Source organism: Babylonia areolata, chromosome 21 (assembly GCF_041734735.1).
Source record: "Babylonia areolata isolate BAREFJ2019XMU chromosome 21, ASM4173473v1, whole genome shotgun sequence".
In the NCBI taxonomy this organism is placed as follows: Eukaryota; Metazoa; Mollusca; class Gastropoda; order Neogastropoda; family Buccinidae; genus Babylonia; species Babylonia areolata.
The window spans coordinates 40,975,131-40,999,639 of record NC_134896.1 but is presented as its reverse complement, the minus strand read 5'-3'; the positions used below and the strand labels follow the sequence as shown (position 1 = coordinate 40,999,639).

Below are 24,509 nucleotides of genomic sequence, written 5' to 3'. Positions count from 1 at the left end.
CCCCTTCGTCATGGAGTGAGTTAAACGATCAAAGGTCCCACAGTCTTTTACAACCATCCACGCAGTGAAATCGCAGCCACTGTATCCAGGACTCGGCACGGGAAGGCAGGGCCCAATCCTCTCCTTCCGTCATTTTAATCTCCGCCAACCAAAGTCAGACGCAGCTGGGTGGAGTGAGGAAAATCAGAGTAAAGTGCCCTCCCCCCCAGGAAAAATCACCACGGTGAAACAGGGCCTCGAACCCTGATCACAGGTGAACACTGGATCAGAAGTCCAAAACCCAACCAACTCTGCCACTGCGTCTCCCACAAACACACTTTTTTTATTTTTGAGCCCCAGGTTTTGGAACATTTGTTCTCTGTATTTCAATGATGATGAATGATGATACAGTGATAAGAGTTCTTTCAGGTCTGGAGCTACTTAGAAAGGCTGTACTCTCGTAACAGATCCTGGCATCAACCAGGCCGAGAAATACTGACACCTGCAGTGTTGGGTCAGGAAAATTTGAGCAACACACCCAAAGACACATCCCTGAAGTGGATGGCCCTGAAATGTGTGATCCCAGTGTTCCCTTCTGAGCCCACAGGACACTCAGCTCTGGGCAGGAGCTGGCCATGGACTGAAGAAATCCACTCCAGCCCACAACCTCCCAGTCATCGGTCCTGGATGCTAACTACTTTCCCTTGGCGACTGGTAACACAGACACTTTCCTTCGTTACATATCAACAGTGAAATCTCCACCTGTCCACACTGATATTTTCATTTATTACATCTGGTTGTGAAATCCCTATCTGTCCATACTTATGAAATCTCCATCAGTCCATAAAGATGCACCCTGACAAAGATAAGAGAAAAAAAAACAAAGTGGGACACCCTGACAATGACAAGAGAAAAGAACAACAAAGCATGACATACCTTGACAAAGAAAAGAGAAAAGAACAAAGTGTGATGCACCCTGACAAAGACAACAAAGGAAACAACAAAGTGTGATGTACCCTAACAAAGACAAAAGAGAAAAGAACAACAAAGCATGAAGTACCCTGACAAAGACAAGAGAAAAGAACAAAGAGTGACGTACCCTGACAAAGACAAATGAGAAAAGAACAAAGCGTGACGTACCCTGACAAAGACAAAAGAGCAAAGAACAAAGGCCGACATACCCTCACAAAGACAAGAGAAAAGAACAAAGACCGACATACCCTGACAAAGACAGGATAAAAGAACAAAGGCCGACATACCCTGACAACGACAAGAGAAAAGAACAAAGCGTGACGTACCCTGACAAAGACAACAGAGGAAACAACAAAGTGTGATGTACCCTAACAAAGACAAAAGAGAAAAGAACAACAAAGCATGAAGTACCCTGACAAAGACAAGAGAAAAGAACAAAGAGTGGCGTACCCTGACCAAGACAAAAGAGAAAAGAACAAAGGCCGACACACCCTGACAAAGACAAGAGAAAAGAACAAAGACCGACATACCCTGACAAAGACAAGAGAGAAAAGAACAAAGGCTGACGTACCCTGACAAAGACAAGAGAAAAGAACAAAGACCGACATACCCAGACAAAGACAAAAGATAAAAGAACAAAGGCCGACATACCCTGACAAAGACAAAAGAGAAAAGAACAAAGGCCGACGTACCCTGACAAAGACAAGAGAAAAGAACAAAGGCTGACGTACCCTGACAAAGACAAGAGAAAAGAACAAAGGGTGACGCACCCTGACAAAGACAAGAGAGAAAAGAACAAAGGCCGACGTACCCTGACAAAGACAAGAGAAAAGAACAAAGGCCGACGTACCCTGACAAAGACAAGAGAAAAGATCAAAACGCGATGTACCCTGACCAAGAGAAAAGACAAAAGAACAAAGCGCGACGCACCCTGACAAAGACGCTGTCGCCCTCCCTGTCGCGCGTGTCTTTCAGCACCACCAGGAAGGGGATCCCTGACGCCCGGCACTTGTCCTGCAGCTCCTCTATGTCCTGGGGACACAGCACACACCACTGTCACCCCACATCCCACACAGGTGCAGTGACGGCCTACAGGTAACACATCCGCCTAAGAAGCGAGAGAACCCGAGCTCGCTGGTTCGAATCCCGGCACAGTCGCCAGTATTTTCTCCCCCTGAACTACACCTTGAGTTGGTGGTCTGGACTCTAGTCATTCGGACGAGACGATAAACTGAGGTCCAGTGTGCAGCATGCACTTAGCGCATGTAAAAGAACCCACGGCACCAAAAGGGTTGTCCCTGGCAAAATTCTGAATAAAAATCCACTTCGATAGGAAGACAAATAAAAAACCAAAACACAACTGCAAGCAGGCCAAAAAGTACACACAAAAAAAGCAAAAAAAAGCAGGTGGTGCTCTCAGTGTAGGTGGAGCTCTACCTGGAAAGAGCAGCCAGAATTTCACACAGAGAAATCTTGTCGTGAAAAAAAAGAATAATACAAATCAATACAATACAATACAATAAAATCCTTTCCTCATAGGACAGCTGGGATGCTTCTTTCTTAAACAGTACACCTTTAATGACATGGTTGTTTGTTGATTTTTTTGTTGTTGTTGCTTTTTTTTATGTCTTAAACAAATCCAGTTTGAAAAATGAAGATCAAAGTAAGTAATTCAGTCACAATGAGCAGAGAATGATGGAAAGCAAGCCAATGATTAAAAAAAAAAAATTTTTTTTTGAACACACACACACACATCCCCCACCCCCTTACAGTAAAAAAAAAAAAATCAGCTGCTGAAATTTGAAAGCAACAAAAAAACAACAACAAAAAACAAGAAAAAAACAAAAAAAAGTAAAAGAAAAAAAAAGAAAGATTATAATCACTTAAATCAGTTCTGAAAGTGCAATAAAAGGAGAGAACAACAACAACAACAGAAAAAAATCTTGTGATGTATATTTCTATAATGGAAGCACACAGCCTCCTGTGTAAGGGAAAACCCCCCCAACAAAACCCAGCAAACACCAAAGCACTGACCGCCAGCGGTTCATACTGAAGCTCGGTACGGATGCCGGCCGCCACCAGGTTCCTGGTGATCTGCAGCCTCTCTTTCAGCATGGGCTTGTGTCCCACCGTGCACACCACCACGTCACACACACTGGGCATCGGCAACTGAATCACCATCAACATCAACAATAAAATACAATACAATACAAAACACAAACTTTATTGTCTATACTTTGGTACAGAGATTTTCTTTTTGGCAGCAGCACATGTCCAACATAAGAAGAAAACAAGAGACAAATAAAATGAATAGAAAATAAAAAGATAAATTAAAAGGCACCAAATGGAAATAGCTATATACAAATATACAGATTACTGAAATTTACTTGCCTCTCCATTTCAGTCAGCCAAACCACATTGCACATCTACCCACACACACACACACACACACACCACGCACACACACCACACGCACACATACATTCTCTCTCATCCCCTCTCTCTCTGTCTCTCTCTTCACAAGAAATGCAACTACAAAGATCATCGTTCAACATCATCATCGCCATCATCGTCAACATCATCATCAACGTTACTCTCATCATCACCATCAACGTCAACATCATCATCATCACCTGACTCAATGTCAACATCATCGTAATGCACATGTACACACCACAACATCACACACACACTCGGCATTGGCAACTGAATCACCATCAACATCAACATCATCATCAATGTTACTATCATCATCACCATCATCATCAACATCATCATCAATGTTACTATCATCATCACCATCAACGTCAACATCATCATCATGCACATGTACACACCACAACATCACACACACTTGGCATTGGCAACTGAATCACCGTCAACATCAACATCATCATCAATGTTACTATCATCATTACCATCATCGTCACCATCATTGTCAACATCGTCAACATCATCGTCACCATCATCATCAACATCATCATCAATGTTACTATCATCATCATCATCATCAGTATCATCGTCAACATCATCATCAACTTGTACAAACCACCACGTCACACGCACTAGGCATCGACAACTGAATCATCATCAACGTCATCTTCAATGTTATTATTGTCATCAATTTGTACACATGCACTCGGCACTAGTGACTGATTCATCTACATTGTCAACATCATCATCATCAACTGAATCATCATCATCATCATCATCATCATCAACTCATACACACCATCACGTCAAAAGCACTCAGCACTGGCAAATGAATCATCAACAACATCATCTCGTCATGCATCTTCATCTTGAAAACACTCAAATCTTGGCTCAGTATGTACTGTATTCTCTTCCTTTTTGTCACAACGGATTTCTCCTTATTTCTCCCTTTTTTCTGCCTGTAAAGTATATATATGTTTTACTAATCTGTTTCACTACCAAAGTAATTTTTTCTGAATGATTTCACCAGGGACAACCCTACTGATACTATGGTAAGTAGTAACCACTGTAAGCAGTTGGTAACCACTAAGTATGGTTAGTAGCATTTTTACAGAATCTGTGTTACAACTCTTCCTTACCACTGTTTCGTGGGCCAGGGCAGAGAGCACACTGTCAAAGGCAATGCTGACACCCACAGCCCTCACTTCCACAGGACTGTGGGAAAACCCTGACACCTGCACTCACACACACACACACACAAACACAGACACACACACACAAACACAACTTGTACAAACTTGGCATCGGCAACTGAATCACCATCAACGTCAACATCATCATCAACGTTACTATCATCACACACACACACACACACACACACATATGTCGTCCAAATGCAAAGCCAAGTGAATTAATCCTTCTAACAGAATTACAGCCAAGGCTGGCGAAATTAGTTCACAAATGTTTCTCTTCTTAATATGCTCATATTTATGTTTCATTGTGTCTTATAAACTTTAAGGCTTTATGACAATAAAAAGTATTCTATTCTATTCTATTCACACGCACATAGACACACACACACACAGACATACACACACACATATACCACACATACACGTACACACACACACATACACAACACACATCATTATTACCATTGTTACTTACAGCCCTGCTGACCACAGAGAGCCATATCACAGCTGAAAATATTGTCAATACCGATCCCATAGAATTGAGAAAAAAAACAAGAAAAAACAAAAAAACCCTAGAAATGGAAAAATGCACACTCAGTAACTGAGTAAGTGAGTGAGTGTTGAGTTTCAGTTTCAGTAGCTCAAGCAGGCGTCACTGCGTTCGGACAAATCCATATACGCTACACCACATCTGCCAAGCAGATGCCTGACCAGCAGCGTAACCCAACGCGCTTAGTCAGGCCTTGAGAAAAAAAAAGAAAAAAGAAAAAAAAAAGGTGAGTAAATAATAGATAAGCTTACATAAATAAATAAATAAATAAATAATGTGAGTGTGTGTATATGCATGTGTATGTGTGTGAATGTGTGTGTGTATGTGCATGTGTATGTGTATGTGTGTGTGTGATTGAGTGTGTGTGTGCGTGTGCATGTGTGAAAAAAAAATGCCATGCATGCATCAACCCACACACAGATTTCAACAGCACGCTGATGACGATGGTTGCGCAATAAAAAGACGACGACAAAAAGAAGTGACAGCCATCTTTCACTGACCAGTTTGTCGTATCTCCCGCCCGAAGCGATGGTCTCGTTCACCTCTCGGGTCTTCTGCTTCTTGTGCTGCTTCTTGTAATACACCTGGAAGATGAGCCCCGAGTGCAGGCGAAGGTTGTACACCAGGCATAGACTGACGATCACCTGAAACAGCAACGAGTTCACCCTCTGACCGCTGCAGACATGAAGGGCTGAATTCATACCCCATACCACACCATTCTGTACACCATTCAACACCAGACCACAGGACATGATCTCAACTAGTCTACTGTCCCTGCAACCACCATTGCCCTCGCCATCAACTGCCCACTTTTCCCCTGACCTTCAAGGTCAGCCCTAGGTTGTGGGCGATGGCCTGGATGTTCCCTCCTCCCCCACACCCCTACCCACTAGTCCCCCCCCCCCTCCTGACCCCCCCTCTAAGGTCGACCACAAGTCACAAGTGATGACCTGGAAATTGCAACCCACACCCCTCCCCCATACCCACTAGCCCCTCCTCCAACTTCAAGGTCAGCCCCAGGTCATAAGTGATGGCCTGGATGATGTTCCCTCTTCCCCCAACATTCCTACCTACAAGTCCCCTCCCCCATCCCTGCAGGCGATAACCTGGATGTTCCCTCTCACCCCCACACCCCTACCTACTGGTCCCACCCCCACCACCCTGACACACCTTCAAGTTCATCCCCAGGTTGCAGGCAACAGCCTGGATGTACCCCATTCCACACACCCCTACCAACTAATCCCCCCCCCCCCCCCCCCCCCCCCCCCCCCCCCCCCCCCCGACCCTCCCCCCTCCGCACTCCCCTGTCACCCCCACCTTCAAGGTCAGCCCCAGGTCGCGGGCGATGGCCTGGATGTTGTCCAGCTCATGCAGCCCCTCCTTGGCGGCCCCGCCCACCTTGCCCGGCTGCCGAGTCAGAGGTCGCAGCTTGCTGGACACCACGCCCAGCTCTGCCTCCGTCTCCAGGTACGTCTTCAGCTGTGACTCGGCCGCCGGGGTCAGGGCGATGCTGTGCTGGGTCAGCGTGCTGCGGATCGTCTCCTCCGTGATGGTCTGTCCAACAATTACAGGGAGAGGTTGCTTGCTTGTTTGTTTATCGCAGCTTGTTTCTACCAACACGGCACACAGGGCACCGAAAGCAAAACGATTGCTTTTGATTTCTTATAATTCTGTGACCAAATACCTGAGGTAAGCATCTCTGATGTGTTTCTTGAAGTTCTGCTGGTCATATGTGTGTGTGTGTGTTGGGGGTGGGGGCGGGGGGGGGGGGGGGGGGTGCCAGTATGTTCCTTTGCATGTTTGTGTGTTGACAGGCATGTTTGTTAAAGTATGGCGTATATTTACGGATGTATAATTTCTTATTGTTAACACCGCAAGATCCCTGCCTTGGAGGTGTAAGCACCAGTTTACATTATCATTATCATTGTTATCATCGTTATTATTAATGTCATCATCATCATCATCTTCAAGAACAAACAAAAACACCCCTCCACACACACACAATAAAACCACATCATACTAACACACTGATGACTGCTGTGATGGCCTACTACTTAGAACGTTGGATTCTCACATAAGTTTTATCGAGCTCAATTCCTGATTTTGGTGCACCTGGCAGGTTAAAGGTGGAGATTCTTCTGATCTCCAAGGTCAACATTTGCGCAGATCTGCTTGTGCCTGAACCGCCTTTGTGTGCATACACATGCAGAAGATCAAATACGCTTGTTAAAACATCCTGTAATCCATGTCAGAAGATGAAAGAAAAAGAAAATGACGAAGAAGAAGAAAAAACAGAAGAAGACGACGAGGAAGAAGAAGCAGACAAAGAAGACAAAGAAGAAGAAGAAGCAGATGAAGACGATGAAGAAGAAGAAACAGAAGAAGACGACGAGGAAGAAGAAGCAGACGAAGAAGACAAAGAAGAAGAAGAAGCAGATGAAGACGATGAAGAAGAAGAAGAAGATACTGCACCTGGTGAGAAACCAGGGTCTGCATGACAGCGGTCAGCTTGTCGTCAGGAACACCGGCATTCAGCAGCACCGCCTCTATCAGCTTGGTGTGGTTCATGCACACCACACATCCCCGACTCTGTAATATTCAGCAGTGCCATGTCTAACAGCTGGTTCATGACACACGACACATCCCCGACTCTGTAACATTCAGCAGTGCCATGTCTAACAGCTGGTTCATGCACACCACACATCCCTGATTCTGTAACGTTCAACAATGCCATGTCTAACAGCTGGTTCATGAACCACCACACATCCCCGACTCTGTAACGTTCAACAATGCCATGTCTAACAACCTGGTTCATGAACCACCACCCCCAGCCCCTCCCTGACTCTGCAACATTCAGCAGTGTCATGTCTAACAGCCTGGTTCATGAACCACCACCTCCAGCCCCTCCATGACTCTGTAACGTTCAGCAGTGCCATGTCTAACAGCTGGTTCATGCACACCACACATCCCTGACTCTGTAACATTCAGCAGTGCCATGTCTAACAGCTGGTTCATGAACCACCACCCCCAGCCCCTCCATGACTCTGTAACGTTCAGCAGTGCCATGTCTAACAGCTGGTTCATGCACACCACACATCCCTGACTCTGTAACATTCAACAATGCCATATCTAACAGCCTGGTTCATGAACCACCACCCCCAGCCCCTCCCTGACTCTGTAACGTTCAGCAGTGCCATGTCTAACAGCTGGTTCATGCACACCACACATCCCTGACTCTGTAACATTCAGCAGTGCCATGTCTAACAGCTGGTTCATGAACCACCCCCCCCAGCCCCTCCATGACTCTGTAACGTTCAGCAGTGCCATGTCTAACAGCTGGTTCATGCACACCACACATCCCTGACTCTGTAACATTCAACAATGCCATATCTAACAGCCTGGTTCATGAACCACCACCCCCAGCCCCTCCCTGACTCTGTAACGTTCAGCAGTGCCATGTCTAACAGCCGGTTCATGCACACACACCCCCCTACCCCACCCCCGACTGTAACATTCAGCAGTGCCATGTCTAACAGCCTGGTTCATGCACACACACACCCACCCCACCCCCGACTGTAACATTCAGCAGTGCCATGTCTAACAGCCTGGTTCATGCACACACACCCCTCCTACCCCACCCCCGACTGTAACGTTCAGCAGTGCCATGTCTAACAACCTGGTTCATGCACACCACAAATCCCTGACTCTGTAACAAGACCAGTCCCGCTGACACACCCACATCTGCTTTCTGTCCACTGACACACCCACATCTGTTTTCAGTCCAGTGTGACACACCCACATCTACATTCTGTCCACTGACACACCCACATCTGTTTTCTGTCCAGTGTGACACACCCACATCTACATTCTGTCCACTGACACACCCACATCTGCTTTCTGTCCACTGACACACCCACATCTGTTTTCTGTCCACTGACACACCCACATCTGCATTCTGTCCACAGCGTCACACACTCACATCTGTTTTCTGTCCAGTGTGACTCCCACGTGGAAAGTGGAGTAAACATATGTGCTCTTTCACATCCAGCCCTCAAGGGAAAAATAAAAGTATACATAAGTAATAATACTACAAAAAAGATATATACATACATATATATACATACATATATAAAAAAGCACACAAAAAGGCGAAAAAACAATAACAGCAAAAAACGACCCCCTCCCACCCCCCAGAAAAATAAAACAAACCCACAACATCTAACCAAACTTACACACATACACACATGAAAAAACAAAAAAAATGAAAGCATGCACATTACATCTGAGTGGACAGCCTAGAAACTGGGTTTAAAAAAACAAAACAAAAAAAGCCCCCCCCTCCCCTCCCCAACCCAAAATTACACCCCTGGTAAAAAAAAACAAAAAAAAAACGCCCCCAAACCCCCAACACCTCCGAACCTGCAGGACAGGAAACTGGTCGATGACGTGCTGCACCACCACCAGCAGCTGAGCATCAGGGAGACAACTGCGGGCGGTGCTGATGATGTCGAAGGCGCACTCGGTGAACTCCCTTGGGTGCAGGCTCTGTGTCTTGGGCTGGCGGTACACCCGCTCCACGCTGTAGCGCTTCAGGTTCAGCACCGAGTTGTGCGCCACGTAGCGCGCAAAGGGCAGCTGACCACAGAGACACCACCACCACCACATGTTCATCATGATAATGCACCGGCTGTCTATGTAGTGGGCAAAGGGCAGCCGACCACACAGTCACCACCACCACACATCTGTCAGAATAATACATCTGAAAACAGCGGACAAAGTGCACCTGACCACAGAGACACCACCACCACACATCTGTCAGAATAATACATCTGAAAACAGCGGACAAAGCGCACCTGACCACACAGTCACCACCACCACACATCTGTCAGAATAATACATCTGAAAACAGCGGACAAAGCGCACCTGACCAGAGAGACACCACCACCACACATTTGTCAGAATAATACACCTGAAAACAGCGGACAAAGCGCACCTGACCAGAGAGACACCACCACACATTCTTCATAAAAACAGAGTATGGCTATGCAGCTGGTCAGGCATCTGCCTAGCAGATGTAGTGTAGTGTATATGGATTTGTCTGAACGCAGTGACGCCTCCTTGAGAAACTGAAACTGAAACTGAGTGTGGCTGCCTACGTAGCGGGCAAAGGACAGTTAGCCACAAAACCACCACCAGCACACATTCATCATCATAATAATAATCATGATAACCCCAAAAGTGGAGTATAGCTGCCCCCACAGCCACCACCAAACCTTCATCATTATTTCAATACCCTTACCAGGCAAGGGACAACTTACCACACAGCCACCACCACCAAACATTCACCATAATCATAATACCACCCCGGAAAATGGAGTATGGCTGCCTACATGGCAGGGTAAAAACCGTCATGCACGTAAAAGCCCACTCAAACATATATGAGCAAACACAGGAATTGCAGCCCACAAATGCAGAGTAAGAAGAAATAATGATAATCATAATAATGGGTATTCTTAATGCACCCTACCTCCTTAGCACAACGGCCCAGAGCATTAACAATTAACATCCTTTGGAGAAGAAAAAACCCAACAGAATACAGAAATTACAAAAATTGACAACACTGGGCACTATAATCATGACTTACAACAAGGTGAATGGAATGTGTCAGTGACAAAGTGCACACACACAAACACACCATTACCACCACCACACACCCAAATGTACACAACCATGAAAGCAGATTTGTAAAAATGTGTTTTGAGGCAAGACTGGAACTGAGATTTTGTTTCAGCGTAACAAATTTGGTAGGGACGTTAATTCCAGCTGATAGGACCAAGGTACAATAGGACACACTGTCATTGTAAAATCTTTTAATTTTGTCATTTCTTTTTACAGTGTGGGATGCAGAGAACATGTAGGCCAGCAGATGACTACTGTGTGAATGACGCGCACAAGACCAGAAGCACACACAAACTCTCAAATGCATACAAATTCACACTCACTGTTTCTATAAATCCTTCTGGGTTTCATGACAATAAATGAAGTCGAGTTGAGTCTCAAACACACACACACACACCATCAAAGAATCATCTCTGGAGCGCAGTTTAACTGCAGCAACGCAGCATTCTGGGCCTACCTCATGGCTGGAAACTCCCAGACATCTGGGGACAAGTAGATTTTAAAAAACAACTCTGCATGCCTCCCCCACCCTATAATTCAGAATTTCAAATCAGTTTCTACTGCTTCTGCGCTGACATGTTTTATTGACAGAACACATCTTGTCCCAGTGAAAATGGGAGGAGGGAAATGCAGTTCATCTGCACTGAAACTATTTGCTGCGTCACCCTTTTACTGACAAAATAAAAAATCAGCAGCCCAACAGACAAGCGGAGACAGCATTTCCAGTTGTCCACATAAAGGTTCAGTCATCCCAGACGATTAATCAGACAGGTGGGTATTTCAAGCCCCCCCTGCACCCCAAACAGCATCCCACTACCTGCGTGGACTCACCCGGAGGTCAAAGGGCAGGTTGACGACGGCGCCGCTCTTGTCGAGGAAGCAGGGGAGGAGCTGGTCGATGACGTCGTACTGGTGGGGGCGGGGCATCAGGAGGGGCGTGGTGAACTTGACGGCCCCGTGACACTTGAACACCCGCTCCACCCGCTCCCGCGCCACCTCTTGCAGCAGCATGGACCTGACCGGGTTCTGCATCTGCCCACAGCACGGCACGGCCACGCCGCTTAACTGGAGTCATGGTGGCCTAGCGGTAATGCGTTCACCTAGTCGGAAGCGAGGGAATCTGAACGTACAGGTTTGAATCCCACACTTGCCTGTGGCTTTTCTCCACTAGACCTTGAGTGGTGGTCTGGACGCTAGTCATTTGGATGCGATGGTACACCGAGGTCTCGTGTGCAGCACTTAGCGTGTAAAACTTTAATCCTTTTACTCCTGGAACTATTTGTGATTTTTTGCAAAAGAAAAAAAGAAAAAAAATCACAAAAACTAAAATTATTCTCAAAAGTATGTAAAAGTTTATGATTCCTTGAAGGAAAATGAATGGAGAATATAATTATCATAACTTCAACACTGACAGGATAAGATAACTCACAATCAGGGGAAGATCTCACATTTTTAGGGGAAAAAAAATACACAGAATATTTTGAAAAAAAAAGGAGAAAAAAATTCAAGTTTGTTCATTTTACTGGTGGGAACAATGTTAAAATATTAGCAAATACATCAGACATAACAACCAACACACACACACACACACACACACACACACACACACACACACACACACACAAAACCTCAAAACCCTACCCACCATTAAAAAAAAAAAATCACTTTTTTTTCCACAGTCAAGGTGAAAACCACTGTCACATTAGACAATGACAGTGATGCAACGTTACAACACACCCACCACTTTGCTCCTGCCTAGGCTAAAGACACCACAGACATGACACACAAAGAACAGACTCTGCAGACAAAACACGTTCTCTCTTGAACCACAAGGAAACACAAGAAGCACACAAACACACACACACACACTCACACACAAACACGCACGCACACACACACACAAAACAACAACAAACAAACAGCAACAACAACAAACCACCCAACACTTTGCTCTTCCCCAGGCTAAAAACACCACAGATATGATACTCAAAGAATAGACAAAACACACTCTCTCCTGTACCTAAAAACATAAGAAACACACACACACACACACACACAAACATATGGATACACAACCCCCAACAAAACTCAATACCCCATTCACCATTTTGCTGTCCCCCCAAGACTAAAGACACCATAGAACTGGAACCCAAACAACAGACTCTGCAGACAAAAACATGCTCACTCCTGAACCACAAGGACGCAAGAAACACACAAACAAAATTGACAACAACAAAAAGAAAAAAAAAAAAGCACTTTGCTCTTGCCCAGGCTAAAGACACCACAGATACGATACTCATAGAACAGACAAAACATACTCTCTCTTGTACCAAAAAACTGAAAGCACACACACACACACATACACACATACAGATACACACACACACTAAACCCACAAAAGCCGCACCCACCACTTTGCTCTTGACCTGGTCCATGTTGTAGGTCATGTCCATGGCCATGGAAGCCGGGCGGCCAAAGAACTGCTGCAGGATGCGGCGGTACACCTGACCCTCGGGGTTCCGAACCGCCTCCTCCAGACGCTGGTGGAACTCGGCCTCCGCCTCCTGCACGGCCGGCAGGTAAGGGGACTGCAGCAGGTCCCTGGAGCTGGGCCGCTGCCCGGGGTCGTGGTTCAGCATCTGCCGCAGCAGGCGGGCCTGGGGGTCAAGGTCACCATCCCGGTTGAAGTCCTCAGGGAAGAGGATCTCCTCCTTGCGCAGGTTGGAGAGCACGATGTAGCGCTCCATGCTGGTGCCCAGGTGCTTGTAGACCATCTCGAAGAAGATGATGCCCAGGCTGTAGATGTCCACTTTCTGGAGGAGAAAGGCAGGAAGAATAAAAAACTTAACTTTTTTTTTCTTTTTTTTTGGGGGGGTGGGGGGGGGGGGGGGGGGGGGGTGAGGGACATGTCTCTGAAGTTTACCATACCAACCATTGTTCACCAGAAGATGGAAAAAAAAAAAAAAAAAAAAAAAAAAAACCCAAAAGGAACCTAAATACAAACATAACAATACATAACACACAAAATTATATTTATAAAATCAGGCATGCAAACTGAAAAAAATTAAAATAAAAATATTCTGGCAGGCAACTCACACGACGTAGGCACAAAAAACGAACACAAGATAACAAGAATGCCTGTTATAAAGTCCAGGACAAAAAAAAAAGCATTTAACCTTTTCAGAACCCCACCCCTACACCCCTGACACACACACACACGAATGAACCAGCAAGTCAAAAAATACCGAAGGAAGAGATGACAGAAACAAGAAAGAAACAGAGTGATTGAAAAGAAGAAATTTTTTTAGCACAGTTTCCACAAGGTGTGGATACTAATTATAACTGAAAGGGCCCCCAACATTTCTCTGGGTGGGTTAGGGCAGCATTGGGGTGGGAGGGGTGTGGGGGTGAGGGGGGTAGGAGAAATCATAGTACACATCTTTATCATCACACATTTCCCAACAAAAAAACGCATACGCACACACACACCCCACCCCCCTCCCCCCACACACACATACAAAAAAAAACACACACATAAACACACACACACACACATGCAAGCACACACAGACACACATAAAAATAAACACACTCACACACATCCACATACACACCCACACCACACCCACACAGACGTAGAAACCAAACCACACCTACACCCCACAACACACGCCGACAGCAACACACCTGGTCGTACCGCAGCTTACTGCCCCCTCTCATCATCTCGGGGCTGACGTACAGGGCGGTGCCCACCTCCCCCGTCATGTCCCCGTCCCCGCTCCCCACCCCCGACCTTGAACTGAAGGGGTCGCTGGGGCCCACCACCGCCATGGTGCTGTCGGCCAGTCCCGTCTTTTGCTGCACACGCACAGTCTGCATCAACACCTCCGTTAGTGCAGGGGAAAAGATCAGACCAGAATAACTTTATTTATCTCACGTTAGATAAACCTGGTCAGGTGCGTCATAACAACATAGACAAGTAAACAACACAGAGACCATAACTGTGAAACAACAACAACAAAAGAAAACAACAACAAAAACAACAGCTATTAGAAATACAAAGAAGACACAAATATAAAAAAAAATATAACATACACTGTTTCGTACATTCAGTCCACAAACTGCAGGTAATATTTTAAATGTAAAAACAGAAAGAATTAATAAACATATAATCACGAGCATAACATACTATACTGCACATTGGTAATAGATAAGAATAGCTTCATTATCTCACAAAGAGAAATTGCATCAGGTGCAGCAAAACACAACCAGACAATCAGCACACACATGCACACACACTCACACGCACACACACACGCACTCCAACACACACACACACACACACACACACACACACACACACACACACACTCACACACACACACTCACACACACACACACACACTCCAACACACACACACGGAAACAACATTAAACATTACTTGACTAAACAGGAGTAATAAACATATTCGCTTCAAAACATTCTAATCAATAATTATTACATCGTTTTAATATTATCATTATCATCATTTTAACTCACGAGTGGACAATGAGCCCCCATCAAGGCCATTCTGTTTACAACTGTATCAGACGAAGGAGCCCTATCGGGACTTTAGAAAATTTTGAATATTTTGCATGGCACCTAATTTGCATAATAACGTTATAAGCTGAGAATATCTTAACTGACTTTTCCACTCTGTGCTACATCCAATAAATGCCGAGTGTGTTAATGTACTCGCGAGCAGGAGAGTAATTTTCTAGGTGACTGATTCACGTGAACAGTGTGTGTCAACAATGGCCTCTGACCCAGTTTCTTCACAGTCACAAGGCAGACAACAGAATTTGACAAAGGGGCCCAGTGAGGGCTAAAAATGTTCTGAATTCAATCTAATTCAAACTCTGTGTGCTTTCCTGGATTTGCTTACAAGTCATCAGTGTGTGCAAATTTTGAACAAAAAATATGGATACATGTACTTTCATCATCTTACTGAATGACGGCATAAGCAGGGTGGAAGTTTTATATTTTGTCCCCAACAAATTTGTTATGTTACTGATCGGTTTGGAAGTTTTCAATTCATAAATTCTAACATTTGCTTTTTGGTGATTTAATTTTTTACTCATACAAATGGGCCATCTGTGGGGAAAGTTAAAGGGAGCTAACTGGCAGAACTAAGTGAGTTAATATTAGTTTTACAGCAGATGTGGTGTAGCGTATAGAGATCTGTCTGCACTGTCTCACGCCCCTATGAAACTGAACTGAATGCAGGGGAAAGTAAAAGCACTGTTTTCCTGAAGTCTGTTATCCAAAATTTGTTTCTGGTTTTTTTTTTCTCTTGCCTCATTTGTGTGGCTGCAACTCCCATGTTCACCATCATGCATTAGTCAGCACAAATGTGCATGTACACAATAACACAAATCTCAAGGCTTGCACAAGCACATGAGTATACACACAATTCACTTATAACTGGAGTGGGGCTTGCGCAAAATTTGTACGACACATGAACCTTTTCAAGGATCCGTCAATTTCCGGTTTCCCACATTTCTCACCTTGACAATGTCTGTTGTGGCCAAACCAAAATCACCGATCTTGACCAAATCATTAGCGTCCAGAAATATGTTGACCGGCTTCAGGTCCCGATGGATCATTTTCTGTTCAACACATCAACCATCTGTCACTTTCATCACGCCTGAAAAAAACCCCTGTGTACTCAGCAGTAATGAAAACCCTGTCCATGATGTCCCAAAAAACTCTGTCCATGATGTCCCAACACACCCTGTCCATGATGTCCCAACACTCCCTGTCCATGATGTCCCAACACACCCTGTCCATGATGTCCCAACACACTCTGTCCATGATGTCCCAACACACCCTGTCCATGATGTCCCAACACACCCTGTCCATGATGTCCCAACACACTCTGTCCATGATGTCCCATCACACTGTCACACATCTTGGATTTTTCTCAATGGCAAGTTCATCTTCTTTTTAAATAATCATAATTTCTTAAACACGCTGCCTTGGTTTATTTGTATTTCGCTTTTGCATGTTAAAACAATGAACCAGTTCTGAGTCTTTAAGCAATACTGATGTTTTTAACCACTGGAAATGGCAGGAGCACAAATCTACTTAATTTCATACACTGAATGCATCTTTCTATTCAGCACAAATCTACTTAATTTCATACACTGAATGCATCTTTCTATACAAAACACAAAAAGCTGATGAAAGGTGGCAGGATGCTTCAGATGTTTATCTGCCAATACAGGGTCCAACGGGGTCTAGGTTCAAATCCTGGTCTCGCCCTTTCTCCCAAGTTTGACTAGATAATTTAACTGAGCATCTAAGTCATTTGGATGAGACGATAAACTGAGATCCCCTGAGCAGCACGCACTTGGATCACTGAAAGAGAACACATGGCAATGTAAGTGTTGTCCTCTGGCAAGTCCCGTTAAAGAAATCCACTCTGAAAGATTCACAAACACATATGCATACACTCAGGCTTGATTGGCATGTTGGGTTATGCTGCTGGTCAGGCATCCGCCTGGCAGATGTGGAGCGTAAATGGATTTATCTGATCGCAGTGACGCCTCCTTGAGAAACTCAAACTGAGAAAAAGAACACATTTATATAAGCTGGTGACGGACCTGTTCATGGATGTAGAGCAGACCCTCAGTGATCTCCCTGAAGTATTTCCACACACGGTTCATGTTCTTGTACAGCCCCTGGTCAATAGCGCGTCGCAGGGTGCTCTTCTCACAGTACTGCATCTGTCAACACATACACACCTTGGAAATCAGTGCACAGTTGGTTTAGTTGTTCTTATCATTTGTTGTTAGTTTATATTTACACACACACACACATACACACACACACACACACATATATATATATATATGCATAAGCTTAGTCTTTCATGAGGACTGTGACTCTCAACCTAGAAGGCAAGATTGCACTGGCTCTTAGTGCTGCAGCCTTGGGGTCTTGTTTGGCCTTTGGGAACCATCCCAACACCGACTGTCCTAAAACCCTCCTGGCCGAGAGAGTGGGGATGTAACTTGGGCAAGACATTCTCCACTATAATCAAATTCTAGCCCAGATAGTTGGGACAGCGGGTGCCTTCTCTGCTGTTCTGATGGTCATAGTCAGACCTGACTATCATACACACATATTCTTTTTGATCAGACATGTCAATGTTTAGTTTCCACACATTATAACAAACAGCTGTGAATGTTATTTAACTACAGTATGTCTGCCTACCCTGTGTACATGAGTGTACACACAAGCATGTACAGACAGATACTTCAGGTCCTCAGTACTATATTTCATTAACACCATTATAATGACCTATCTGTATACAGAGACAATCATGACCTACCTTATATAGAGACAATTTGCAGAGACAATTATGACCTACCTGTATGCAGAGATAATTATGACCTACCTGTATGTAGAAACAATTATGACCTACCTGTTTGTACAGGCAATTATGACCTACCTGTATACAGACAATTATGACCTACCTGTACAAAGAGGCAAATATGACGAACCTGTATGTAGAGACAATTATGACCTACCTGTATGCAGAGGCAATCATGACCTACCTGTATGTAGAGACAATCATGACCTATCTGTACAAAGAGACAATCATGACCTACCTGTAAACAGAGATGATTATGACCTACCTGTATACAGAGATGATTATGACCTACCTGTATGTACAGACAACTATACCAGTAAACAGAGACGATTATGACCTACCTGTATGTACAGACAATTATGACCTACTTGTATGAAGAGACAATCATGACCTACCTGTATACAGAGACGATTATGACCTACCTGTATGTACAGACAATTATGACCCACCTGTATGTATAGACAATTATGACTTATCTGTATGAAGAGACAATGATGACCTACGTGTATACAGAGACAATCATGACCTACCTGTAAACAGAGACAGTGATGACCAACCAGTATGAACAGACAATCATGACCTACCTGTAAATGGAGACAATGATGACCAACCTGTATGGACAGACAATCATTACCTACCTGTAAACAGAGACAATGATGACCAACCTGTATGGACAGACAATCATGACCTACCTGTAAGTGGAGACAATGATGACCTACCTGCATACAGAGACAATCACGACCTACCTCTATGCAGAGACAATTATGACCTACCCGTAAACAGAGACAATGATGACCTACCTGTATGTAGAGACACCTGAGCCTGGGCGGCTCCTCCTCTTGCTGGCCTTGAGGTGACCACAGGGCTGCGCTGGTGTCTGACCCGGACTTCTTGGGGGTGCCCGTCTGCAACACAGCCTGTGAAACAGCGTCATCAGCATGGGGAAGGGGAATGTTTGCTGCACTTCTACCACCACAAAAAAAACACACACACTAAAGTCCAACCATACATATATGTGAACGTAAGAGCTTCTGCCCAGGAACGCTGAAGAAGAAAAAAACAGAAGACGTAGCAGAAGAAGAAGACAAAGATGAAGACAAAGAAGTGACCACATCTCACACGTGTACTGACCACACACCACAGCGGTACAAGTGACCACATCTCACACGTGTACTGACCACACACCACAGCGATACCAAGTGACCACATCTCACACGTGTACTGACCACACACCACAGCGATACAAGTGACCACATCTCACACGTGTACTGACCACACACCACAGCGGTACCAAGTGACCACATCTCACACGTGTACTGACCACACACCACAGCGATACAAGTGACCACATCTCACACGTGTACTGACCACACACCACAGCGGTACCAAGTGACCACATCTCACACGTGTACTGACCACACACCACAGCGATACAAGTGACCACATCTCACACGTGTACTGACCATACACCACAGCGGTACCAAGTGACCACATCTCACACGTGTACTGACCACACACCACAGCGGTACCAAGTGACCACATCTCACACGTGTACTGACCACACACCACAGTGGTACCAAGTGACCACATCTCACACGTGTACTGACCACACACCACAGCGATACCAAGTGACCACATCTCACACGTGTACTGACCACACACCACAGCGGTACCAACCTGGGACTGGGACTCGGCGGTCTGCTGGTCCCCACTGCTGGGGGTTCCCTCGTCCTCGAACCCCACGCTGTCTGAGGAATGGTCGCTCCATCGCCTGCACAGGCAACCACACGAAGCAAGGTGGCACAATGGTTAACTCACTCGGGACGACAAGTTTTCTCCCTTGCTTTTCCCCACAGGGTTTGGAAAAAAAAATTTTTTAAATACAAAATACTGTGTAAGAAAATGAAACTTTCAGAACTTGTTTATTACATGCTGAGCTATTACATATAAAAAAAAATCAAATTTCTCATCTTATTTTTACAGTTTTGCCATATGTAGAAAATACTGCCAATTTTTCACCCCGAATCACCATACCCATGCTCGCTTTCTGCATTAAATTCGCTTTCTTCTTCGTCATCATCCACCTCTTCAATGTCCGACCCTTCAGTTTGTAGCATTTCAAGTACTCCGGCAACCCTAAAACGTTGCCGTCACTGCCTTGTTCGCTTCACAACATTCTGAGAAGAGCCCGCTTTGCTAACAGGCTGGCACGCGAGCAGACGACCGGTCAGTGACTTTGTCAGCGTGTGTGCGAGACGGGCCACACATCCCAGGCTGACCAATCATACTGTTCGATTGTGGAGTGACCCAGAATAGCGCACTCTGCTTGGCTAATCACAAAATCACGTGTACAGCGCATGATGGAATTTTACTTTCAGAGAATGCTATTCCATTCCTTCGTCCGAATCTGAATACGTTTTGTGTAGGAATGCGTGAGCATTCCTTCGTCCGGAGAGAGTTAAGATGCTTGTCTGCAAATGCAGTGTCTGTGGGGGTCTGGGTTCAAATCCTGCTCTCGCCCTTTCTCCCATGTTTGACTGGAATATCAAAAGGAATTTCTAGTCATTCGGGTGAGATGATGCCGAGGTTCCGTGTGCAGTATGCACTCTGCGCACTGAAAAAGAACCCACTGCAACAAAAGGCTCGTCCTTTGGAAAAATTATCAACAAGAAATTCACTCTGATAGGTATGCAAATACATATGCATAATAATAATAATAATAAAAATAATAATAATCTAATTCATAAAGCATTTTTCCATGTATAACATGCTCAATTGTGCTGTGCAATGTAAATACTTACATTCAAAACATGCATTTAAATACTAAAATGAAAGAAAGAAAAAGATTAAAAAAACGTACATGCACAACCCTTTAGTCAGCCAACCAAACACTCAAGCACACACACACACACACACACACACACACACATACACACACACACATACACACACACACACACACACACTCCTCTTTCGTCCCTACTACATGCCCTGATGTTCATTTTTTTCTTGAAGAAAAAAGAAGAAAAAAAAAAAGCAAAAAAAAGCAAAGGACGACAACTCACAAGAAAGAGGCTCCAATCCCTCCCAAGCCCCAGTGTCCACCATCGTCATCATCGTCGTCGTCGTCATCGTCATCATCATCATCGTCAGAAGAGGAGGAGTCATCATCCTTGGCCTTGTGGTCCAGGGACCGACTGACGCTCCAGTCCACGCTGTCCTCCGCCGCCTTTGGTGCCAACTGTTCTACGTTGTCAAACATGTCCAGGCTGTTCTTCCGCTTCCCCCCATCCCCAGCCCCCGCCTGGGGGGCTTTGGGGGAGGGGGAGGACGGGGAGGAGGTGGGTCTGGAGGAGATTGTGGAGCAGGACGAGGTCTCCGAGTAGGCCGGGTCGTCCGTGAACTCCATCCAGGCGTTGTAGTACCTGGGGAAAGAGTTGTAATGTAGGACTCTTCAAAACATGTGAGTCTAGGCATTATAGTATCTGACAAAGAGTCGTAACAAGGGACTGTTCAAGCATGTCAGTCTAGGCGTTGTAGTACCTGGGGAAAGAGTCGTAACAAGGGACTATTCAAGCATGTCAGTCTAGGCATTATAGTATCTGACAAAGAGTCGTAACAAGGGACTGTTCAAGCATGTCGATCTAGGCGTTGTAGTACCTGGGGAAAGAGTCGTAACATGAGACTTTTCAAACATGTGGGTCTGGCATTAAATAATAGTTACTGTTTTCTTTTGGTTTTTTTCGAAGGTTATCAAGCACATCATGGTTATATGGCAGTGTTCACTTGTGTGCATGTGTATGTGTGTGGATGTGTGTATGCGTGTGTGTTTGTAGCCTACATGACTGTGAATACCTAACATGCATCTGTGTGCACACATGTGTGTCTATATGCATATTATATGTCTATTATGTGTGTGCGGTCTGAGTGTCTGTGCATATTTGTCAGCATGTGTACATGTGTATATGTATGTGTGTGAACAAAGTATGTGCGCATGTATTACAGACAGTGAGCGAGGAGGTTCACAGCACGTACCAGAGAACACAGAAAACCTACCGGACGATGTTTTCATGATTGAGGCGAGACAGGAGATTGACTTCTCGGGTGATTTTCTTGGACAAGAGTTTGCTGCGAGGATTGATCATGATCCGCTTGATGGCATACACCTGTCCGTCCAGCTTGTTCTTCACCTGGGTGACACGGTGCGTCAAATCAAGTACGTGTCACCATAAATACTAACCCACAACACAACTAACATCTCACACGGTAAAAACATTTACACAGCACTGGATCATGTGCAAAGGCAAATCTTAAGAGCTTCGGCTTCCCCACCAGTCATTCACAGTTTCAGTTTCAATTTCTGAAGGAGGCATCACTACGCTCCGACAAATCCATATGCGCTACACCACACCTGACAGCAGCATAACCCAACACGCTGGTCAGGCCTTTATCTACCACTAAGTGACATTTTAAAATGGGGTCGACACACAGTGCACAAAGCATGAACTGAACACACGAAAGTCGAATACACAGATATTCTTTGCTTTAAGCTTTGAAAAAGCAGACGCTCGTTTCTTTGCTGTCAATGTCAATTCTTTTTGCAGACTCTTTCTTTCCAACAAAATGTTACTGCAGATGGAAGTGAACACAGAAGAGGAATGGAAGTAGAGGGAAGTTAAATTACTGAAAACAGAAATGGGGGGTGGGAGGGTGGGGGAATGTAAACTGACCACCATAAGGCTCAGGCTGATCACGAGTCAAAGCATGATAATTCTCATTTGCTGAAAGTACACCACCACTTATGTCACAGGTCAAGTTTCCCACTGCCTTCTTTTCCTTTTCGTGCAAGTTCAATTCGTGCTCACATTATTAATCAAGAATAAAAAAACACTGCTTGATTTTTGCTACTTCAGTGCTGCATTTTTAATGAAAGCTTAGCATTCTGTTGCTCAATAGAACATGTGACTCAAAAACAAAGCTTTTGTCAGGTCTGCATGTCTTTTCATTTGTGTATACATTTTAGCCATTTCAAATGTGAAATAAATGCGATATATCAAACTTGTGTACTGTGTCCATTATTCAACGATAGTAGTAAAGGTGAAAGTAAGCCCACAATTGATTATTCCTTTGTTGAGCATGCGCACTAACATGGAGACTTACTATACATTAACAACTGCTGTGCTGTCATTGCAGTGTTCGTCACTAACGGGAGCGCTGAGCAGAACGCTCTGAAAAAACAAATTGCGCTCTGGAAAATTCCTTGACTCAGAGCGCTTGCGCTCTTGATTTTGAAAAGACATAAGCATACACTACTGTATCTAAATTGTTATTCCATTGTCCATCACAAACAAGAGTCAAAAGTGCGATCGTTTTGCATTTACCAAAGTTTGAAAGCCGTCTGTTTACGTTTTGTTAGTTCAACCGGAAGTAGGCCTAGTGAATCAGGGGAGGCTATGCAAAAGAGCGCTCTTCAGACTTGAAGAGTAGAAAAGTGGAGCACACGATCGATTTTGCGGCCGTGCAAAATCAAAATACTGAAATATTTGATCCCAAAAAGGAAGGCTGACGGTGAAGGGGATGGCGAAAAGAAGAAGTTTTTAGTGTGCGCTCTTAGTTTTCAGTTTGCGCTCATCAAAATTCTGAAACTAGAGCGCAGGCGCTCATGTGAAAAAATGTTAATGACGAACCCTGCATTGCTGTAGAGCATCTAACTTTTTTTTAAGGATTTTACATTTATCAACACACATGCTGTCTTTACTCATTATGTTACATACAGTATGGATGATCTTTCAAGTCTGTGATCATTAAAGAAAAAAAAAAGTGTACTGTCAATGTTTTTGCATAAAAGTGAAACAAAAAATGTCCACAATGTTATACCGAGTGGTGGCTAGTGGCGATGCATGTGTCTAGGAAGTGAGAGAATCTGAGTGTGTGGGATCGAATAAGACACTAGCCATTATTTTTTCCCCCTCAACTAGACCTTGAGTGCTTGTCTAGATACTAGTCATTCAGATGAAACAATAAACCAAAGTTCCATGTGCAGCATGAACTCAGGACATGTAAAAAGAACCCATGGCAACAAAAGGATTGTCCCTGGCATAATTCTGCAGAAAAATCCAATTCAACAGGAAAACAAATACAATTGTATGCAGGAAAAACAACAGGGTGATGCTGCAATGTTATGACATACTCTTCCTGGGGAGAGTAGAGCAATTTTGCACAGAGAAATCTGTTGTGACTAAAAAAAAAAAAAAAGAAGTCCAATATAATACAATACAATGCAAT

At 44.6% G+C, this 24,509-nt stretch overlaps 1 protein-coding gene across 1 annotated transcript in view; it reads right to left on the bottom strand.

The window, feature by feature from the left end:
* The window catches only part of LOC143296624 (eIF-2-alpha kinase GCN2-like), a 71,587-nt gene that overhangs the window by 10,729 nt on the left and 36,349 nt on the right, over window positions 1-24,509 (bottom strand). The window contains exons 16-31 of the mRNA XM_076608653.1: window positions 22,281-22,414; window positions 21,290-21,649; window positions 19,902-19,995; window positions 19,025-19,129; window positions 17,452-17,574; window positions 16,354-16,455; window positions 14,494-14,664; window positions 13,218-13,619; window positions 11,638-11,838; window positions 9,547-9,762; window positions 7,600-7,716; window positions 6,445-6,681; window positions 5,628-5,771; window positions 4,524-4,619; window positions 2,986-3,120; window positions 1,882-1,983 (exon numbers count right to left, since the gene is read on the bottom strand). Of these exons, the coding sequence (XP_076464768.1) occupies window positions 1,882-1,983; window positions 2,986-3,120; window positions 4,524-4,619; window positions 5,628-5,771; window positions 6,445-6,681; window positions 7,600-7,716; window positions 9,547-9,762; window positions 11,638-11,838; window positions 13,218-13,619; window positions 14,494-14,664; window positions 16,354-16,455; window positions 17,452-17,574; window positions 19,025-19,129; window positions 19,902-19,995; window positions 21,290-21,649; window positions 22,281-22,414 (2,739 nt within the window). The remainder of the gene's footprint in view (window positions 1-1,881; window positions 1,984-2,985; window positions 3,121-4,523; window positions 4,620-5,627; window positions 5,772-6,444; window positions 6,682-7,599; window positions 7,717-9,546; window positions 9,763-11,637; window positions 11,839-13,217; window positions 13,620-14,493; window positions 14,665-16,353; window positions 16,456-17,451; window positions 17,575-19,024; window positions 19,130-19,901; window positions 19,996-21,289; window positions 21,650-22,280; window positions 22,415-24,509) is intronic.